At 41.3% G+C, this 22,731-nt stretch overlaps 2 protein-coding genes across 4 annotated transcripts in view; one reads left to right on the plus strand and one right to left on the minus strand.

Annotated features, from left to right (window-relative positions):
• Positions 1 to 22,731, minus strand: part of CCDC82 (coiled-coil domain containing 82) — a 56,392-nt gene that overhangs the window by 30,079 nt on the left and 3,582 nt on the right. Inside the window, exons 1-2 of one of the 3 annotated variants that reach the window (XM_040976842.1) lie at positions 4,922 to 5,129; positions 163 to 854 (exon numbers count right to left, since the gene is read on the minus strand). In XM_040976842.1, coding sequence (XP_040832776.1) covers positions 163 to 840 — 678 coding nt within the window. In that variant the 5' untranslated portion in view covers positions 841 to 854; positions 4,922 to 5,129. Of the gene's footprint in view, positions 1 to 162; positions 855 to 4,921; positions 5,130 to 22,731 lie in introns of those variants that run through there. The other 2 variants (XM_040976844.1, XM_040976843.1) reach the window with 2 other exon arrangements.
• JRKL (JRK like) lies at positions 5,543 to 9,338 on the plus strand. Its single transcript, XM_040976841.1, has one exon. It carries the CDS (start codon positions 6,080 to 6,082, stop codon positions 7,652 to 7,654), a length of 1,575 nt encoding a protein of 524 aa, XP_040832775.1. The 5' UTR covers positions 5,543 to 6,079; the 3' UTR covers positions 7,655 to 9,338.

Here is a 22,731-nt window from a genome sequence, read left to right on the forward strand (position 1 = left end):
TCATGACAAATCAATGTACTAGACACAAAAGTACTGTGAAGCAAATTTTAGCATACTTGATTTAAAAATAAACTACATTGTTCCTGAGAACCAGAACACAGATTCAGTACTTTGAATTTGTCAAAATATATACTATAAGGAGAAATTTAACACAGTACACACCTCAAAATCTCTACCACTATGGTGTCTCTGTCGAGATCGTTGTTTTGAGAGTTCTTTCAGCTTCTGAAATCGTTGTTTCTGAGCAGCTATTCCTTTTTCATGGTTTTCTTGCCCCATTTCTATAGAACATTCATCTTCAACCACTCTACGTGGGCGTTTCAGCCCTACTTTTCTAACTAGTATATCACTATCATCGCTGTCATCAGAGTCATACATCACAGAGGAAATGCTTTTCCTTTTCCCTCGCTTGATATGTTCCTCCTCGAAATCTTCCTCTGTCACGTCTCTGGTGTGTTTGCTGAGTTTGTCGCTGTCTTCACATGGATGCCCTTCAAGTTCTGTTTGGTCAACACTCCTATGTTGGCTTGCTTCATCTGCTAAATGGTTGTCAGTGTTAGGGAGAGGTTCAATATCATTTCTTTCATTTTGAACTACTTTCAGCTTTGTTTCATTTTCTGGTGTTTGGTTACTCTCAGACCCTTCACTACTACCAAGCTCTTCATCACTATCAACACTTCCATCGTTACTAGTTTCTTCATCACCATCAAACTCTTCGTCACTATCAAGGAACAGGCAAATATTACTTCTTTTTGTCCGTCGCCAATCAATTCGAGATTTTTGTTCAGGCACTTGGGTTTTAGAGTTTCTCCTTGTTTCATGTCTTCTAACACGTATCATTTTCAGTTAAGCTTCTACAAAATAAAATTATCAAGAATAGAACAATCATAACTAGATTATAGCGATGAATCTATTCATGGTTCAAAGTATATTTACTCTCCCTTACTAAGTGGTTCAGAGGCGCAAATCACATGAACTAAGTATAGATGTCAGATATTCAATATTAAACCACTTATTAAATGTGTATGGAATGATAGCATAAATTTTATTCTGAATTCTGCACTATGATGTATGGAAAGGAATACAAAGAATTTTCCCAGTCTTGTCTTTCTAAAGATTATTATAAATGTCTAGATATAAAATACAAACATGCAATATTAACAGAAAGTTGAGGAAATATTCATCTGGCACCATGTACGTGATAAAAAATAACTGGCATAAGTATAAAGATGATGGAAGAGCAGAAATGCTATTTCCATATGCTACACTGAGGATCATCATCAAAAGATGTGGTATGAAATAATCATGAAGAACTGTACACTCACTGTACAAAACAGTAAAAATGGGACATGAAGTCCTAAGGACTAACCTCAGCATTTAATAAGCACATGGTTTTCTCAGCAAGTAAGTGTGACTAAAAAGGCATAAAAATAAAAGTTTAATTTTGAAAAAAAGATCAAGGTTGGAATTAGAAGACAATCACCAGGAAGAGGGAAAGAATTTTGAACACAGAAATGACATAACATGAAGGATCAATCAAGAAAATCAATTTTAATTGACATTAAAAAGAGTATTACAAAAAAAAAGTACAATAATGAAAAATAAACTATCCACCGAGATAATAGCCTTAGTATTCTTTAATACAACTGCAATGCTTTAAGCTCCTGACATTAAATATTTAGTTTAATCCAACAGGAAATTAAGTAACAACCCCATACTGTAGTTAAGTGAAAAAACAAACAAATAAACAAACTGTGGGGGCCCAGGCTGGTAGCCTAGTGACTAAAGCCATTGCCTTGCACACACCAGGATCCCATATGGGAACCAGTTCTGGTCCCAGCAGTCCCACTTCCCATTCAGCTCCCTGCTTGTAGCCTGGGAAAGTACTCAAGGACGGCCCAAAGCCTTGGGACCCTGAACCCTTGTGGGAGACCTGGAGGAGGTTCCTGGTTCCTGGCTTCGGATCAACGCAACACCGGTGGTTGCAGTCACTTGGGGAGTGAATCAAGAGACAGAATATCTTTTTCTCTGTCTCTCTTACTCTCTGTATATCTGACTTTGCAACAACAACAAAAATATAGCATTGCAATGGGAAAGAAAACCAAGAATATCCACTTTTAATTTAAAAGAGTGAATTTTATTAGGATTGTCAGAAGCATAAGAAACAATTAGTGACACATAAGACAATTAGAAAAACAATAACTCACACGCTTGTGTTTGCTAAGGAATAGAACAGTAATTGCAACAATAACAATGACTTCACAATACATATGTAAAAGCTTACTTATTCAACTCACTACTATTCCTTTCAGAGAAATCATTTCATAAGGTGTAATTCCAATATTTCTACAATGGCACAGAATATTCCTGGAGTTTTCTATAAACCATAGTATTAAAACATCAAAATAACATTTTTAAAATCAAAATGTGTATATTTATTTCAAAGAGCAGCAATATCCATTTCATTTGTCTCAATTGTGATTCTTAGTGACTTCCATAAATGGAATTGTCACAAGGTAAAAATAAACTACTGTTAAATATATTTACAATAGAAAATGCCATAAACTCTGAAGGTAATCCCAAAAATATAGCTCCAAACATTTCTGGAGTGGTGGCGGTTTTATCAAGCCAAGTTTCCAGCTTCTCAAGATGATTATGGCTCATTTAAGGTGGAAGGGAAAGGGTACCACTTACTTAATTGTGCATTGATGTATGTTTATAAACTAACATGAGTGGCTGTATAAGGGTAACACCTCTTAAAATCAGAACAGGAACAGAACAGCAGCCTTGCTACGACCATGAGCATAGGTGCATGTTTGTTACACTGTACAAAGATTGTAAGATTTTCAAGCAAACTTGTTTGAATTGGGAGAAAAAGCAACTTACGAAAACAAATGACAAAGATAGTTTCAGTAGATAAAAGAAAAACACACCAGTGAAAGATTTGTTACTATGCAAAAGTAGATTCAAGTACACTAGATGATTACTTTAAATGCTCAAGAGATAATCACTTGTCATATAAATTGATGACTTCTATGAGAATAGCAGAAAACACTGTCACACTAGTAAACAGACGTAGGACTGGATTCTTCAAAGTTATAACATAAATTCCCCTATGTGTACAATTTTTAATTTTTTGATAGTATTTTTAATTCCTGACAATGACCCTAGGATGAAGATAATATCTATTTTTATTTATAAATATCAAGGCCAAGGATATAGAGTTGAGATCACTTACCCAGGATTACACAGCTTGTTAGTGACAAAGCAGAGATAAGAAATCAGGTAACCTGACTCCCCATTCAGTGTCATACAATGACTTCTGTCAATATTGTATTTGTACAAGGTTACAAAAACTAAGCTTTTAAAAATATATCTTATTCTCTTGGTCATGCTATATTTTCATTTGGGAAAATAACTATCAATTCAGTTTAGTACTTACAAGCATATATTTCTATTATTATGTAACAGATTTTAGTACACACGAGTTAGGTCAGAAACTTCTTGATTTACTCATCCACCAAGCAAGAAAAGAATAAGCATAGCAGGTGAAAATGTAGACTTTTCTCTACCATCTTATTGTTGATTCGGATCACAATACTTAAGCCCTCGATAAGCCCCAAAATAACAATTTCAAAGAAAAGTAGTTCTTGATTAGAAAACTATTTATTTTTACAAGATGCAGAATATGAACAACTGAAGAGGTGCACTCTCTAAGGCAAGTTTCATTTGGCTTACTGCCAAACTGCCAGGTTCTTCCTCCTATTGCAAAGCTGTCATTTACATCAACAAAGCAAAACATTCTGTTACTGAAAAAGAAAGATAATTTGTGTATGTGTAAGGTTTGTACTCCTTCCAAACTCTGGATATCCTTACACTAGTTGGGGAGGGACGAATACATGGAAACAGGTCAATGAACTTGAGGAGAGGAATGAGGAAATAAAGCTAGCTGACATGTAAAATAATTTGATCTCTTGAATTTACTCAAAAAAGACTGAATGTAAACGGACTGAATTTCTCCACAGGCTGAATATACAATTTCATGAAATGAGAATAATCTTATCAAGCTTCTGTAATAATAACTTACTTTTAAGCAAAGAGAAAAACCAGACTCCATACAGGAAGTACTAAAGAAATGAATATCAACACGCCCATAGCTTTGTGGTTGTTGGTTAACACTATGTAAAATACACAGACACAGCTATGTGTTTTAACTAAACACAAACAAGAAACGGCACTAATGCAACTTCACAGTATGCTTTCTCTAACATGGAACCTGACGGTACTTCGATGAGGCCAATGACTTCCTCGTTAGAACATCCTCCACACCAGAGTCATCTAGGAATCACCCCCTCTGTTCAAAGAAGGCGGCTGTTTGCAGTTTTAAGATTTGAAGGGCAGTGGAATCGCAGGCCACTTTTGCAACTCCACCAGAAAGGATGCCTTCTTATTGGCACAACATCGCTTTTCCTTGATGTTTGGAGGGAAAATATTAAAAAAACCAAAGAAATAATTAGCTGAATTTCCTACCCAAAGGCCAGCACATGCTTGGGGCTATTAGATAAAATACACGAGGTTTCTGCTTCCAAGGAGCTCTCAATCAGCACTCTGAGGGGCACCCCAGGCAAGGCCCCACAGCAATCTGAGGGCTAAAACCAGGTTCCACTGGCTAGGAAAGAAAAAAAAAAAAAAAAAAAGCGGAACATCAAAAAGAAAGTAGCAAACTGCTAGCGAGAGGTAAGCTAATCGCCACCATCTAAAATCAAGGTCCAATGCAGTGAGACTTCAAGAGGGGATCCTGCATCCAGAAAAACCACCTAATTCCTGCACAGCACCCACACGGGCAGCCGGAAGCAGCAGCCCGCGCAGGGACAGATCGGGGCAGCTAACACAGTTCACGGGTCCTCTCAGGATTACAAACCTGGCTCCCTGGCAGGATGCAGGTGCCCGCCCGCTGGTCAGTCCCTCAGCCTCCAGCTGAGCGGGGTCCGGTCGCCAGGAAACCGGCCTCGGAAACAGAGCTTCCCGATGACGTACGCGGAAGGACACAGACCCCTCAGAAGGGGCCCCGAAATGGCCAGAAAGCCGAGCCCCCAGCCCTCCACCCTGCGCCAGCTCCCGAGCACTCAGCAGTGCCCAGCACTCTGCACGAGCCCGGACATCGCGTCCAGCGCTGTCCAGCCCCACCTCGGGGAGGCGACGCCGCCCAGGCCCCACCTCGGGGAGGCACCTCGGGGAGGCGCCGCGGTCCAGGCCCCACCTCGGGGAGGCGCCGCCGCCCAGGCCCCACCTCAGCAGCCGCCGAGCCGGCCCCTCAGCAGCCTCTGCCACTTCCCGTTCCGCCCTCGCGCTCTCACCGGCCCCGCCCCCTCACCGGCCCCGCCCCGACTCCTACGTCACGGACACCGCCTTTTCCTTCCGGGCGCTCGCGGGAAGTCCGGCCTCTGGGCGGGGAGAGGGGCGGGGCAAGTTGCGTCTTCCGGGAGCGTGCGCTGGGGGAGGAGCTGCTGCCGCGCGGTAGTCAGGGAGCATTTTCGGGGTCCTGGTTACAACTGAGGTGGGCGAGGGGCCCGGAGGGCCGGGAGGGGCCGGGAGGAGCGTCCAGGCCCTGCCCGGCGCGGGGAAGCGGGCCTGCGCACCACGAGGGCCCGTCTGCTGGGGGAAGTGACCGCTCCCCGAGGAAGGGGCCAGTCCCCGACTCCGCGTCTTCCGCTCACTGCCTTAACTTTGGGGTGTGGCGGGGCTTCTCCGACGGGACTGTTCCTCGGAGGAGGTCTGCATGTGCAGGAGGTTGGAAGCCACGCTGGTGCTGCTCATCCTCCTGGCTGACTCTTGGGCTGATCCAAACACATGCTGCTAATCCGGATTATCCGCGGTGACCTGGGGCCTCTGCGGCCCGTCTAAGTTCCAGGCCTACCCCAAACTTGCTCCGCTTTCCGCAGCCAGCCAAGACCACCCGCGGGAGGGGGGTCAGGGCCTTCACGCTGCCCCTGAGAGTTGTGAGACTATCAGAGACAAGGACGAATTAGTTGGTGGATCACTGCGGGGTGAGTGTGGAGGGAATCCTGGAATTGTCACGATGTCCGGGAAACGGAAGCGTGTGGTGCTGACTATTAAAGATAAGCTGGATATCATAAAGAAACTCGAAGACGGGGGTTCTTCCAAACAACTGGCAGTGATTTATGGAATTGGTGAAACAACAGTGCGAGATATAAGAAAAAATAAGGAAAAGATTATAACCTACGCTAGCAGTTCTGATTCCACGAGTCTTCTGGCCAAGAGGAAATCCATGAAGCCCTCTATGTATGAGGAGCTGGACAAAGCCATGCTGGAGTGGTTCAACCAGCAGAGAGCTAAAGGGAATCCTGTATCTGGACCAATTTGTGCCAAAAGGGCAGAGTTTTTCTTTTACGCTTTGGGTATGGATGGTGATTTTAACCCCTCTGCCGGTTGGCTAACTCGCTTTAAACAGCGACACAGCATTAGAGAGATTAACATCAGAAACGAAAGATTAAATGGGGATGAGACTGCTGTGGAAGATTTTTGTAACAACTTCCGAGACTTCATTGAGCGTGAGAATTTGCAGCCTGAACAAATTTACAATGCAGATGAAACGGGACTCTTTTGGAAGTGCCTGCCATCCCGAACTTCTGCCATGAGAGGTAAATGCACCCTGCCTGGGCAGAAGTCAGCTGAAGAAAGGGTCACCATCATGTGCTGTGCCAATGCAACAGGTTTACACAAACTGAAACTCTGTGTTGTGGGGAAAGCCAAGAAGCCCCGCTCCTTCAAGTCCACCGACACCTTAAATCTACCGGTTTCTTACTTCAGCCAAAAGGGCGCCTGGATGGATCTTTCCATTTTCCGACAGTGGTTTGATAAGATATTTGTTCCACAAGTTCGAGAGCACTTAAGATCCAAAGGACTGCAGGAAAAGGCCGTGCTCTTGTTGGATAATTCACCGACACACCCGAATGAGAACGTTTTGAGATCAGATGATGGCCAAATATTTGCTAAATACTTACCACCTAATGTGGCTTCATTGGTTCAGCCCTTGGATCAGGGGGCCATCGCAACGATGAAGAGGAACTATCGCGCAGGCCTTCTACAGAGCAACTTGGAAGAAGGTAATGACCTGAAGTCGTTCTGGAAGAAATTAACTCTGCTGGATGCACTTTATGGAATAGCAACGGCATGGAATTTAGTAAAACCAGTGACCATTAGCAGAGCGTGGAAACAAATCCTGCCTGTCACTGAGGAGAAAGAAGGCTTGGACTTTGATGAGGAAGGTATTTCTATGGCCACTGTGGCCACCATTTTGCAACACACCAAAGGACTGGAACATATGACTACTGAGAACATTGAAAAATGGTTTGAGGTAGACAGTACTGAACCAGGCTACGAAGTGTTAAGTGACAGTGAAATCATCAGAAGAGCTCAAGGCCAGATGGAAGAATCTAGTGAAAATGAGGAAGAGGAAATAGAACTGATCCCAGAGAAGCATGTTAACCATGCAGCTGCTCTCCAATGGACTGAAAATTTATTGGATTACCTAGAACAGCAAGGAGACATGATTCTGCCTGATAAACTGGTAATACGGAAACTGAGAGCCACCATCAGAAATAAACAAAAGATGACAAACTCAAGTCAGTAATGGCATTTTCAGCTTTATCACTGTGTTTGTAATTGTGCTTGTGACTGTAAAATGCAACTTAATTTGTATTCTGGATTCTTAGACACAGTCTTGTGAAACTGTATCTAAGATAGTTTCACAGCGATGTGTCTACAGTGGCTTAAGGGTTGTGTGTTTTCATCAACTGTGTCTCATCCCTTTGTGTAGATAATTAGAAACTGATTCTATGTAGATGTGACTTACATGTGTCTTCACTTTTGTAAATCACCAGTTACCCACCCTTGTGTAAAAATGGCATTCCCTCAACTTTGTCATGGAAGTTAGAGGTAGCAGTGAACAGACAGAGCACTTTCCCAGAATCTTTTCCTAGATTCATTAAGCTACCCTGGCAAGTTTTACTTTGTGCTAACCATCTTAAATGGTTGTCTCTTATGTGCATTTGATGTATAGGCTGACAGAATTAGAAAGAACTATTAGATTTAAGGATGATATTTAAACTAAGCCCTAATAATGATGGCAAAACTAACCTATGAATAATGAAAATAACTTAGGTATCATACTTCTTTTTGTCAATTGTGTGCGTGGCCAGGAGGGAGACATGATTCTGGAAATTAAGTCAATATAGAATGTAGGTAATAATTGAGGAAAATTCTTAGAGCTGGTATGTAAAAATACTCTGGTAATTTGAAGCAGGATTTAAAGATGTGGGGAAAATAGTTATTTATGCGAAAGGAATAAATAGGCTTTAAAAATTTTGGTCTTTTTATTGTATTATGAATTGGATACCAGTATAGGGTTATTATTTATTCATCTAATTATACTACAGATTTTATAATGTTACATATCATACAGGCCTTCACCTGGCTTGGGAGAACAACATCTCTGAAATTTCAAAGATAATACGTTTTTTTTTTTTTAATTTGTTTTTTGAACTGAGTGCTTAGGAATGTTATCTGTCATTTCAAAACGTGTCATAAAGAAAGGGTTAAAGTTTTTATTTTAAATAAATCATTTGTCCTGTTTTACAAAGGAAGCAGAAATAACAGGAACATATCAGAAGTAAGGGATGATATTGCTTATTTTGGCATTTGTATTAAGGCATTCTAAAATTTAACGGCATTTAAAAACATTTCTGTTAACTCAGTAAGTTAAGTTGGAAGACTGCATATGTTAAGTACTTTACAATTGAAAAGCAAAATGTTTTCATTTTGTGTATTGACCCAAAGTAATAGGGGAAAAAATGGAATTGCTTCTAATTAGTCATTTTCAGTCAGCTTTAACTGCTTCATGGAGACACTTAACACTTTAGAGTGCCTTTCTTAGAATTCTGAAACTTTAAGAAGATTTTTAGCATTCCATAATTTCTGTTACTTTCATGAAATAATTGTATCTTGATTTCTTAACACTGGTGATGAAAGTGTTTAGCAATTGTATTGTACATTGCATGAACTATCTCAGTGCAGCTTGGGAAACACGTCGGGAGTTACTGAATCAGGTGATTAAACACTCTACTATAAGTTAAGTTGTATATAAAATAATTTTTTTTCTAAAGTAAAAATATATACTAAAGAAGCTTTTTGGAGTTGTGTACTGTTTTCAAAATTCTTTTCATTGAAATTCAGCTGTATTATTGCCACCTAGTGGCAAAATTTGTATTACTATGATTTTAAGCTTTAGTAAAGGATTCGCTGTTTCTTGCCTTTGAGTGTGAATGTTGTGATATTGTAGCCTAAAAGAATCTGCTCTGTTTGACTTCTGACGTCTACTGACTCTGGTACCTAGCAGTTCTGTTTTGGACCCTGCTCTCCTTTATTATAAAAGCTGCCAACAGTGGAATGCCGTTTTTTGTTCTAAGCAGGGTAGTTATGACAGTTAAACCTCCATGAGTTAGAAATACTGTTGTTCAGCTTGTATTCTTAATTGCTGAAGATTGCTTGGCTCTAGGTAAGAATTTAAGCCGAGATATTTGATTCCATGCCTATGCGTATGTCATCCAAACTAGGCTAATCTCTAAATCTTTGCAGTCTTAAGCAATGTGTGCTTTTTACTTCCTTCAGCCCTTTGCTGTGTTTGTCTAAACTGTATTCCATTTTCAAGTTCACTGAATGACAATGTATGTACTTTCCTTTATCTTTTTGTGAAATTGTTCTTCCTCCTTCACTATTCTGTGGTTGTCACTATTTTAATCAACAACCCTCTAGCAGTTGAATCTTGCATCATCTGCTTTCTGATTTCCTGGTACCCAGGCTCAATGAGGATCCTTTCTCAGGTAAGCAATTTTAAATGCAACATTGGGAAAATAAGCAGTTTCTGCAAAACCTTCTCAAGTTCATGAGGCAGTCTGGAAAAGATTCAAGAGTTGATGAGTATCAGCATGGAATTCTTATTTGGCCAGGGGTTATGGAAATGACCTCTAAGAAAAGCAAATGTGTATGTGTAGACTCACTTTCACACAAAGACCAAAAGGAAAAAGTAACCTCCCAAAATGAAACAGTATGGGGGAGTGGAAGCTGGGTCAAGTAGCTGAGGGAGTGATTGGAGGAGGCAAAAGGAAAAAGAAATGTAGTTGATGCCGTATAATTATAGATAAGCCATGCAATCTCTTTAAGATCTAATTGATGTATTTGAAATGGAGAGTTAGAAATAGATATTCCATCCATTGGTTCAATCCTCAGGTGGCTGCAACTGCCAGAGCTTGTTGGATAGAGAAGCAATGTCGTCCATGTGTTCCACAAGGGTAGCAGAGGTCTTTGCACTAGAATCATCTTCCATTGCTTTTCCCAGGCCATTAGAGAGGTAGATGTAGAGTATCCAAGGCTCGAATTGGTGCCCACCTGTGGTGCTGTTGTCACAGGAAGTGGTCCTACCTGCTGTGCCACAAGGTTGACTGCTAATCTGATGTTTACCTTTTTTCTCTTATCCAATTTAGTGCCAGATTAAATACATTTGGTCAGTAGTTGAGAAAACTACTGTTAGATGATGCTGAAATGACTTGAGTTGTTTTTTTTTTTAAGATTGATTTATTTATTGGAAAGTCAGATATACAGAAGAGGAGAGAGAGAGGAAGATCTTCCATCCGATGATTCACTCCCCAAGTGAGTGCAACAGCCGATGCTATGCCGATCCGAAGCTGGGAACTGGGGACCTCTTCCGGGTATCCCACACTGGTACAGGGTCCCAAGGCATTGGGCCGTGCTGGACTGCTTTCCCTGGCACAGGCAGGGAGCTGGATGGGAAGTGGAGCTGCCGGGATTAGAACCGGCACCCATATGGAAGCACAATGCGTTCAAGGCGGGGACTTTAGCCACTGGGCCCACGACTTGAGTTTTACATCTTACCCTAAGCTGTAGACCCTTAGTTTCTAGTCCATGTTCTATGAATGCCTCATTGTTTGCTGCTTAATTTCTTCACTTGAAGTCTATCACTTGGGATCTGTGTCACCAGTATAAGTTTTTTTTTTTTTAACATTTATTTAACTTAAAATAGTACTTTCATTAAGCAAGCTGTGTAACAATGTTTCCTATAGAGCCCAATCATTTTGGAGAGTGGATTACTTGTACTGTTTGATGTGGATTTTTAAGGAGAGATTTTGGTTTTCTGGGGAGGAGAGGTGCTGAAGGAATTATTTGAAATACTTAATCTATTGAGTGTAAAACTTGTTTTACCAAATGCTTAAAATTATTGAGTGTGGTTGGTTTAGGCCAACATAAAAGAAGAGGAAAAGTTTCTGGTCCTTGAGCATCTTGAAATCAAGACAGAGAAATACCACATTGCACCAGTGGAGGATGGCTCAAATACTTGGTTTACTGCCACCAATATGGAAAACCCCAATGAAGTCCTTGGCACCTGGCTTCAGGCTGGTTCAGCCCAGGTGTTTGTAGCCATTTGAGAAATGAGGTAATAGAAGATCCCTTCTTTCGCTCTTACTGTCTTTTGAAGATTTATAAAAATCTGAAAAATTTTGAGAACAACAATATGAAGCTATCAGATTGAGCTGTAAGCACATATAAAATAGTGGATATAATGTGATATAAATTGTGTAAGGAAGGCATGTGGATATATTTGCTTATGCATTCCTCCATTCACTTCTGTATATTCTACAGTTTAGGTTTAATATTTCTTAGTTTTTCCTGTCCCCAAATGATTACGTCCATTCCCTCCCACCCTCCACACACACAGACAAGGTATACCCTGCCTCAAGAAATCCAGATTGTTAATTGGAGAAGAAAGCCTTAAAGTCTGGAAGAGAAAACTTGCTTAGCTGGTTACCTAATGATTTTCCATTAGGATTCTAATGTCAGAGCCACCTAGACAGGCTGTTGTTCAATTAATTGTTATAACCGGAATAAAAAGGTAATGCTCCCTTTGTCTGGAGTGTTTTCTTACAGTTTTTCCTGATGTATGTTATGTCCTTACCTCCCATGAGTAATCCCTTTATGTGTGTGTGTGTGTGTCTTTGTATTCTTGTTGCTCTTAATATTTGCTATGTTTCTACTTCAAACCTTCAGCTGTACTCCTTAGAAATGAATTCTTGCCTGTTTCTTTTGTTTAAGGCAGTGACATCTTTACACAGTGACTAACTTCATGCAGTTCCGTCATGAGTTGGAGATAGAAAGATGTCAATAGGATAGTGACTGCCTTCCCAGCGGTAACGAATGTACATATTGACGTCTTCAGATGTTCAGGTTCTATCAGAATTTCCACACCATAAAGTGATGCATTGGTTGTGCTTCAGAACTGTGGGCTAAGAACATCTAGTCATAAATAACCATAGGGTCAATGCAAGGTAATATTGAAACCAAACCCCTATAACAATACCTTTCAGGCACATAATAGAAGCTGCCCATTTCCTTGGGTTCTTGTGCTACCTCTCTTAGCTTAAAGCTTTTTTCGCCCTCTCCATGACTTTCAGTCAACCTCTTAACCAAAATTGACTAAATTCAGAGTTATAGCTGGCCCTACAGGGTGAATGATCACAATGCTTATGAGGATATTGATTTGCTGTATAGGTAAAGTGTTAAGCTTTTTATAAAGTTTACCTACCAGTTTTGAGAATATTTATGTCTTAAAAATATTTTTTCTGTTATTGTGATTAATATGATAATAAATAATCTGCTGTCTACCATTTATCTTTTTTTAAAGTTTTATTTACTTTTATTTTAAACACAAATTTACAGAGAAAAGAAGAGACAGAGAAGGAAAGATCTTCCTGCTCCTGGTTCACTCCCCAGATGGCCACAATGGCCAGAGCTGAGCCCATGTAAAGCTAGGAGCCAGGAGATTTTTCTAGGTTTCTGATGTGGATGCAAAGTCCCAAGAATTTGGGCCAATTTCCATTGCTTTCCCAGTCAATAAGCAAGGGGCTGGATTGGAAATGGAGCAGCCAGGACATGAGCTGGTGCCAATATGGGTTGGTGGTACTTGATACTGAAATGTTCAGCCATGTGATCTTGAGTGTATTTCTAAGTCTTTGTCAGTATTACCAAAATGTGGTAACAATTCAGGATTCTTGATAGGATTAAGTAATTTGAGATATTTTATTAACCCAGGTAAGCATATTAACTTTTATATTAATAGCTCATTTTATGAGCTGGTGCAAATTAACTAGCCTTTAAATTATTAAAAGGATTAGAAGGAATTATAAAAATGAACAAAAGTGTCCAAGAACAAGGTATTTGAAAAAAAAACCAGGAATTTACAGTTAAAGGGAGGAACTATATGGATCAAGATGTACAATTTTAGCTACTTATGACTATCTACAATCATGTTTTTGTACTCCTTTTTAATTCTCTTACTGTTATCCAATGACAACACTAACTCGTTTATTTGTACTCTAAACTAGAATACTACTTTGTAAAAAAGTAAATTTCATAATATTTGTAGGTTCTCAGTTTGAAGACATTTCTAAGAAGAGGAATAATTCTGTAAATTTTAAAGCTATCAAAGCAAGAAATTATCTTGGGAGATTAAAAATCTCTTCCCAGTGTAGAAGTCTAAGATTTCATGGAAATTCCATTTTTACAGGAATAAGAGAAACATGAAAAGGAGAAAATGATGGCTAAGTAAAGGAATGTTGAATAAATTAATGACAAACATTTCTATCATTTTTATTCTCCCTGACTGTGGGAAATGAAGAATTTGGCTATAAACCGTAAGTTATCATGATGGTCAGCTTTTCTGTAAAGTTCCTTTGAAATAGAAATTGTTCAGATGCTTTCCAACTGACCAGCAGAAGTTACATGGTTTTAGTTGCTTGTTGATAACAAATGGACAGCGTGGGAATCCTCTCCTTGACTGATAGCATTTTGCAAAAGGTTAGCAATAATCAGCATTTTGTATCAAGTCTATCAGTCACAGATTAAGAGAATAGTTGGCGTTAAGTCTCCAGTGTGTATTCTTCCTTTTTATACATCTCTTCTTTCTCACAATGTACCAGAGTGTAAGCTTTCTTAGAAAACTTACTGTCTGTAGACTGGGCCTGAGCTCATGTCATTGACTATTTAATCTCTGTTCCCTCATATGCAATGAGGATAAGATCCTGAGTAGATGCATTTTAATATGAGATAAATAATAAGGAATTTCTATTCTCGTCGTATAAGACGTGTGTGGGAGGTGGATGTGTGTGGGTGTATGTATGTATGTACATGTCTTCATGAAAGAAATGTATCAGTGCTCCGTGGAACTGAAAGCATGCAAGTAAAATCCACAACTGCGGGGCTATGGCATCTACCTTTGCCAGCATCCACTGTGGCACTGGTTTCTGTCCTGTCTGTTCCACTTCTGCTCCCACTCCCTGGTTACGGCCTGGGTGGGCTCTTGTACCTATGTAGGAGACTTCGAGGAGGTTCCTGGCTCCTCTCACTGCAAGCGTTTGGGAAGTGAACTAGAAGATGGACTCTCTTCTTTCTTTCTCTCTCTCTCTCTCTCTCTCTCTCTCCTTCTTTCCCTCTCTCTTGCTCCCTGTCTTCTGTCTGTAACTCTGCTTTTCAAATAAAAATAAAATAAATAAATCTTAAAAAAAAACCACTACAACAGATTCTATTTTTTACTTAAGTATTTAGGACAACTCTTTTTATTATATGCCAGATATTTTAACAAATAAAATTGAATGCAATGCAAAACAGTCACTTATAAGTTCATTTTTAAAATTCTGCCTATATCATAGATAGCAAAATGCCCTTTATTTTTCATTTTCTTAGTGGGCAAAATGCACTTTATGTATCAAGTAATAAAATACCACAAATAGCTATCCCTTTTAATTCACATACTTTGTTAGTTCATATGATGTGACTTTTTTACTCATTAATTTAATTTTTAAGATTTCTTTTTCTTGGAAAGTAGATATACAGAGAGTAAGAGAGACAGAGAGAAAAACCTTCTGCCTGCTGGTTCACTTCCCAAGTGGCCCCAACGGCAAAAGCTGAGCCGATCCGAAGCCAGGAGCCAGGAGGTTCTTACTGGTCTCCCATGCAGGTACAGGATCCCAAATCTTTGGATCGTTCTTGGTTGCTTTCCCAGCCCACAAGCAGGGAGCTGGAAAGGAAGCGGAGCATCTGGGGTTCAAACCAGCACCCCTATGGGATCCTGGTGTATGGAAGGTAAAGACTTTAGCCACTAAGCTATTGTGCTGGGCTCCATTCATTTAATTTTTAATCTTAAGTATTTACTTAAAAATATTTGCATACTACACAAACAATTTTTTAAAAGAAATCCTTACTTGATTTCTTCTTCCATATTTGTGGGATGATGGTGGAATTAAAATTAAATCCTTAGATGTTTTGTGTGTTAGGGAAAAAAAGTCTTACACTGTAGGCTACTATAGTACATAAGTGATCAACGAGATGGCAGGCATATTTAGAAAGAGTAGTAACTTTTGGTGAATTTTGGCATGCAAGTTTGCCCTTAGAATTTTTTTGAGATTGTCATTTTAAAATATCTGCGATGTGACTGGTTTTCTGCAAATGCATTATGAAGTAATCTGCTTTGTTGCTATACATCCTAGATATTTGTGATTAAAATCTAGGCTGTATTACCTGGAGATAATATTTTAGCTTCAAACCTGAAGTGACCCAAAAGCAAATAATAGAGGAGAATGTTCAGAAAGGATTATACTCTACAAGTGTTAAAATATTCATCAAAGCAGAGTTGTCTTAAATTGAATCTTCATAAGGTCTTTTTCTAGGCAAAGAATGTCTTAATAAAGTTCAAAGATGTCTGGTTATTAATAAGTGTATTTTATCTTCACATTATCACAACTAACATTTTAACAGTAGTCATACGTCCCAAAGGCTTCAAATCTTGCTATTGCCTTTATCTTAGCTCTAGTATTTGGAACATTTGAATTTAGCCTCTTTAAGATAATTAGGTTCTTTCTGATTTGAGTTGATAAAGAGCCCAGCAAATTTCCAAGGATTCATTGTGTTTCCTGATAGTTTTTTTTTTTTACTTATGAATTTACATATCATTTTCAAGAGAATACAGAATAAAAAGCTTCAAAATAAACTAGTCACATTAGGGGCCCGGCGTGGTGGCGCAGTGGTTAAGGTCCTCGCCTTGCACGCCTGGGATTCCATATGGGTGCCAGTTCTAATCCCGGCGGCCCCGCTTCCCATCCAGCTCCCTGCCTGTGGCCTGGGAAAGCAGTCGAGGATGGACCAAAGCTTTGGGACCCTGCACCCATGTGGGAGACCCAGAAGAAGTTCCTGGCTCCTGGCTTCGGATCGGCATAGCATCGGCCGTTGCGCTCACTTGGGGAGTGAATCATCGGATGGAAGATCTTCCTCTCTGTCTCCTCTCTGTATATCCACCTTTCCAATAAAGATAATAAATAATAAATAAATAAATCTTAAAAAAATACAATAAAATATAGTCACATTGGATCTTAATTTCTTATTAAATCAGAGTATCTTAACAATAAGTATACTTCCCCCTAACCCAGCTCACCTGCAGACCAATAGGTTTTGTAGCCCTGCCCATTCTGGGCTGCCCACTTACCCCCAGTTTCAGCCTTCATGCTCACCATTAGGAGTAGCGGCCTAACAGGTGAGTCCATGCTCCACCCTCCCCTCCTCACCTGACTAGCCACTCCTAGGGTCTTTCGTGTGCTGGTGGGTGCTGCAGCTCAGTCTGGCATGTCTTGTTTCACTTCAGCATTCATCAGAGGGTGCTACAGCCCAGCCCAGCTCAGCCAGCCCCCAGTCCTGATGCTGATGTAAACCGGCTGGTGGTGTGACCCACTTGGCTTGTCTTGCACTCCATCCTGGTTCTCACGTCTGCCAGTGAGTGTTCTGAACTGGCCCAAACTGGCATGACTGCAGACTTGAACCACACTTATGCTGGCGGGTACCATAACCCACCTGGCTTGATCTGGGCTGCTCCCAGCTTTAGTTCTTGCACCCACCTGCAGGGACTACATCCTGACATTGGATTTCCCCAAGCTCTTGCAGGTTGCCTCCCAGTGGCATATTTTCTGCACAGCAGTGGATTCTTGGCATAGCTTGACTTGGCCCGCCTGCTGTCCTGGCATGTACAGTGGCCTTGCCTGACTGGCCCACACTCATTCTGGCTCTTACTGTTGGGGTCTATAGCTTAGCCACACCTGGTCCACCCTCAGACACAGGTCTTGCATGACTCATTGGGTTCCAAGACCTAGCCCAGCCTGTCTTACATTTATTCTGGCTTTTGTGAGGACCAGCAGGTAGGCATATCCCAGACCCAGTCCATACCCATGCTGAGGGATGCTGCAGTTATGTTCAGCCCAGTTCACCACCCCCCAATCCAGCTCTCACATTCACTAGTGGGAACGACAACCCAGCTGGGACACACCCCCTTAGCTCCCTGACCAGGTTTGTTCTTGGCACATGTGGATGGTTGCTCTGACCTGGCCCAGCATAACCCATCTCTCAGCTTGATCTTTGGCATTGATGCTGTAGTCTGACCCGCTCCAAGTCCCAACTCCCACTGGTAGATGCTGGAGCCTATCCCTGCCCAACCTGCCCCCTTTTCTGGCTTTCATACAAATCTGTAGGTGTGATAGCCTAGCCTAGCCTAGCCTAACCCACACCCCATCCTGCCTCTTTTGCCTGCCAGTGTACTACAGTTGCCCCATTCTTGCCTGGTCCACTCCCCTTCCCCGAGAGCCAACCTACACACCCACCAACACACCCGGCCTGACCAATACCCAGCCCTGACTCTCGTGCTTACTAGTGGGAGCTACAGCCTACTCGGGGAGGGGGGGTCTGCAAGTTTCCCCACCAGGTGTACTCCCAGACCCAAATCCTTCACGTGCCAGTGGGTGTTGGGCTCTTACCCAGCACAGTCTTCTCCCACCCACCCACCCCCCAGTTTTGTCCCTTGCATGTACTGGGTGCACAGCCCACCCCACACCCAATTCTTGGGTGCACCTCTAGGTTCTGTAGCCAGGACTTGCCTGGCATGATCCCAACCCCAGTACCCATGAGTGCTGGTGAGTTTTGTGGCCATACCTACTCAACCCATTACCATTCCCAGCCCTCAAGCAAAACAGTTGGTATGGCAATTCCCCAGGGGTGAGCCACACATCCCCTACAGAATTTACTTCCAGACCCAGCTGTTTTGCCTGCTGACTAGTGACATGGCCCACCTCTTGTCCTAAGTCCCACTGGTAGGTACTGTAGTCGAGCCCTGCCAGTTAGGCCCCCTGGTCCTAGCTTTCATATGTACCAGTAGGATGGTGGTTGATACCAACAACCCCAGTTCAGGACTCTCACATGGGAGGGTATATTGTTCTGGCCCTGAAAGTTCCTCTGGTTTCTCTTCTCCAAACCACCCGGTCTCAGCCCCCTCATTTACCTGCAAGGGCAATAGCCTGGTTGGTAGAAATTCCACCAGAATTCACCCCTCACCTGTCATGTTCTCCCTCAGCAGTCCTTCCCACACGTGCCCGAATCCCTTCCCCGAGCAATCCAAAGGCCTCCATATCTGTGAGCGTGGATCCCCGTGGCTGGTCCGCCGCCGGTCTGTAGTGTCACCCTTGGCCTTGCCCTGTTGCTGGGTTCCATGAATGCTCCAGCAAGGGTTCCTAGACCCCTTCTGCCAGCATGCTGGCATCTGCCTCGCACATAGCTTTAAAAGAAAGAACAGGCACCTATGCTGGCACACTGGCATAATGTTGACAAATTTGACATTAAACAGGCCCAGAATGCCTGCCAGCTATTAGCTGCTTTGCTCCCAGCAGTGTCGCACTTGCCCAAGTACAGTGCAAGCTGGGCAGCTGCCTATAGTTGGGGTGAATAGGAGCCCCCTCTGTCCTTCTCTCTGCCTATCTTATAAACCTTGAAAAATTATAATAGATCCCTGTTCAATTTCTCAACAAAATGGCAATAGATTATGGCTTCTGGCTTCTTTAAAAATTTTTTATGGAAAATGAATGAAGGAATTTATAAATGAGGCTCATGATTATTCTTGTGCTCAGTCAAGTCCATGAGAATACTGTACATTTCACTTAAAAACTGTAAATGGAAACTAAAACTCTGTGGAAAAGTGAGTTGATACACAATCAAAATAAAATTCACCTCATTTTTTGGTCTTAAAATAAGTGGAAAAGAGGGCCCGGCGCGGTGGCACAGTGGTTAAGGTCCTCGCTTTGCACGCCCGGGATCCCATACGGGCGCTGGTTCTATCCCAGCAGCCCCGCTTGCCTTCCAGCTCCCTGCCTGTGGCCTGGGAAAGCAGTCGAGGACAGCCCAAAGCTTTGGGACCCTGCACCCGCATGGGAGACCTGGAAGAGTCTCCTGGCTTTGGACCGGCATAAAATCGGACGGAAGATCTTCCTCTCTGTCTCTCCTCTCTGTATATCTGCCTTTCCGATAAAAAAAATAATAAAAACAAATCTTTACAAAAAAAAAAGTGGAAAGGGGCCCAGAGCGGTAGCCTACTTGGTTAAGTCCTTGATTTGCATGCACCGGGATCCCGTATGGATGCTGGTTCTAATCCTGGAGGCCCCACTTCCCATCTTGCACTCTGCTTGTGACCTGGGAAGACAGCCGAGGACAGCTCAAAACCTTGGGATCCTACAACCACATGGGAGACTTGGAGGAGGCTCCGGGCTCTTGGTTTCGGATTGGCTGCAGCTACTTGGGGAGTCAAATATCGGTCTGAAGATCTTTTTCTCTGTCTGTCCTCCTCTTGTATATCGACTTCTCAATAAAAATTTTAAAAAAAAGGAGAGAAAAGGAAAGGAAAAGTGGAAAATATCCAGTATGTCATTTATTTGATAAATGTTTTAAAAGTATATGCTCAAAACCAGGAAAAAGACGGCACATGCTTACACAACACTCCTTTCTAATCAAGTCAATGATTAGGGAGCACAGAAAATAATTTAGCAAGGAATTCCTCACAATAAGAGTGCCAGACATCGGACCCAGCGGCGTGGCCTAGCGGCTAAAGTCCTCCCCTTGAACGCCCCTGGATCCCATATGGATGCCGGTTCTAATCCCGGCAACTCCACTTCGCATCCAGCTCCCTGCCTGTGGCCTGGGAAAGCAGTCAAGGATGGTCCAAAGCTTTGGGACCCTGCATCCGTGTGGGAGACCCAGAAGAAGTTCCTGGCTCCTGGCTTCGGATCGGCATAGCACCAGCGGTTGCACTCACTTGGGGAGTGAGTCATCAGATGGAAGATCTCTCTCTCTGTCTCTCCTCCTCTCTGTATATCTGACTTTCCAATAAATAAATCTTTCAAAAAAAAAAAAGAGTGCAAGACATCTATAGTAATTTTTAAAAAGTACCTCCCCAGACACACCCTACACAGGAAATACATAAAATGCTGCAATAGATTCTTACCTGCTTGTTCAGTTCAATAATAACAAATGACAAATAACAAATAATAGCAATATGAAGAGCTAAACATTGTATAAATATTATGGAAATAAATGGAAGAGGATAGGGATGAAATATGTATTTGAGGTTCACTGTAGTTACATTTCTCTGTATTTAACAGAAAAGTAAAAAAGATAAGGAACAGAGAGAATAGGATAGCAGAATGTTTGCAAGACCAAGAAATGGATACATTTCCTTACATTTATCTGATTTTACATATTTTTACATACTTTTACATATTTCTGATAGTGGATTGTGAACCAAACACAATTTAATGGGAAAGATAACTGTCTGACATAGGTCAGAAATGCTAATAAACATCTATGAGATTTTACACACACACCACACTGTGAAGCCTTGTTGAAATGAAAACGTGTAGAGCACATCCACAAACAGAGTCATATACCGTGACCAAACTAATGTGGATTTGCAGCTTATTTATATATTTTTATAGGTAAAGGTATCACATATATCAAATATATGTAATGTATAATAAAATATAAACATATTTTTATAAGTAGTTGGGATTTTAAAAAATAATTTAATTATTATTATTATCATTTTATGATACAGTTCCATAGGCTCCTGGCATTTCCTTTATCCCTTCCCTAATACCCTCCCCCAACCTAGTCCCTCTATATCATTACTATAGTTCTTCATACACAGTCGTATGTCCATCATTGCTGGCATGGACAATGGCAGAGAGTCCAGCATCCTATTGTCAAGATATAGTGGACAGTTTCATTGTAAGTCCATCTTTGTCTGGAAGTAGAAATGCATACTACACTGCATCCTCACATCTGGATGTTAGTCTCCATCTCACAGCTACTGTACATCCCCTTAAATGAAAAGTCATGATACAAAATCAAAAAAAAAAAAAAAGAAAAGTAGAAATTTACAATGTCATGAACTTAAATACCACGTTACTAGATATGACAGTCTCCATTACACAGCTACTATACAACTCATTAAATGAAAAGCCACAAAACAAAATCAATATCAGGAAGAAAAAAGATATTAACAACACCAAAAAGTTAAATAACATGCTACTAAATGACTAACGTGTAGCTGAAGAAATGAAAATCAGGAGCCTTCTTGAAGAAAATGATGCTACTGTATGATCTACGAGTCATTGAATGATTTAATCAGAAGAAAGTGTTTTGAAGAGATGAAACCAACAGAAAACAACAAAACCCATGTGATATAGTTTCCGCTGATTTTTGTTGGTGAAGTGTGTCTCCTATAGGCAACAGATAGATGGGTTTTGTTTTTTTAATCCAGTCTACTAATCTAGACGTTTGGTTGAGCTTAAGCCATTTACATTCAGAGTTGAATATGTATGGATGGCACTTTGGTCCTGTCATTTTAGGAATGGGTTGTTCATTTGTTTAGTCTTCTGTTGTCATTTTACTGGGATGTTCTTCCCATTTGCCTTTGGTTTTGTTTGGTGCTATTCCTCTTCTCTGTCAAGAGAACATCTTGAAGCATCATTTGTAGGGCAGGTTTGGAAGAAAATTCTTTTAACATTTCTTTACTGTGGAAGATTTTTATTTCGTTTTCAAAGACAAAAGAAAGCTTTGCTGGATATGTTATCCTAGGCCAACATTTTTTTTCTTTTAGGATCTGGAATATGTCACTCCATTCTCTTCTTGCTTATAGAGTTTCCTGTGAGAGATCTCCTGTGAGCTTAATTGGCATTCCTTTATATGTCAATTGATGTTTTTCACGTGCACATTTAAGGATATTTTCCTTATGTTCAACTGAAGAGAGCTTGATGATCATGTGTCTTGGTGAAGATCGCTTTTGAGCAAGTTCTGTGCCCCTCCTGGATCTTGTTACCCAATTCTTTCTCCAGATTAGGGAAATTTTTCTTTATTATTGTCTTTCAATTTTTTTTTTAAGATTTATTTTTATTTTTTTTTTATTGGAAAGGCGGATATACAGAGAGGAGAGACAGAGAGGAAGATCTTCCGTCCGATGATTCACTCCCCAAGTGAGCGCAACGGGCCGATACTATGCCGATCCAAAGCCAGGAACTTCTTCCGGGTCTCCCACGCGGGTGCAGGGTCCCAAAGCTTTGGGCTGTCCTCGACTGCTTTCCCGGGCCACAGGCAGGGAACTGGAAGGGAAGCAGGGCTGCCGGGATTAGAACTGGCGCCCATATGGGATCCCGGGCGTGCAAAGCGAGGACCTTAACCACTTGCGCCACCGCGCTGGGCCCCAATTCTTGAATACTTTTTTGA

The sequence above is a fragment of the Ochotona curzoniae genome, unplaced genomic scaffold (genome assembly GCF_017591425.1).
Source record: "Ochotona curzoniae isolate NIBS_2020 unplaced genomic scaffold, NIBS_Ocur_1.0 contig_2723, whole genome shotgun sequence".
Classification (NCBI taxonomy): domain Eukaryota; kingdom Metazoa; phylum Chordata; class Mammalia; order Lagomorpha; family Ochotonidae; genus Ochotona; species Ochotona curzoniae.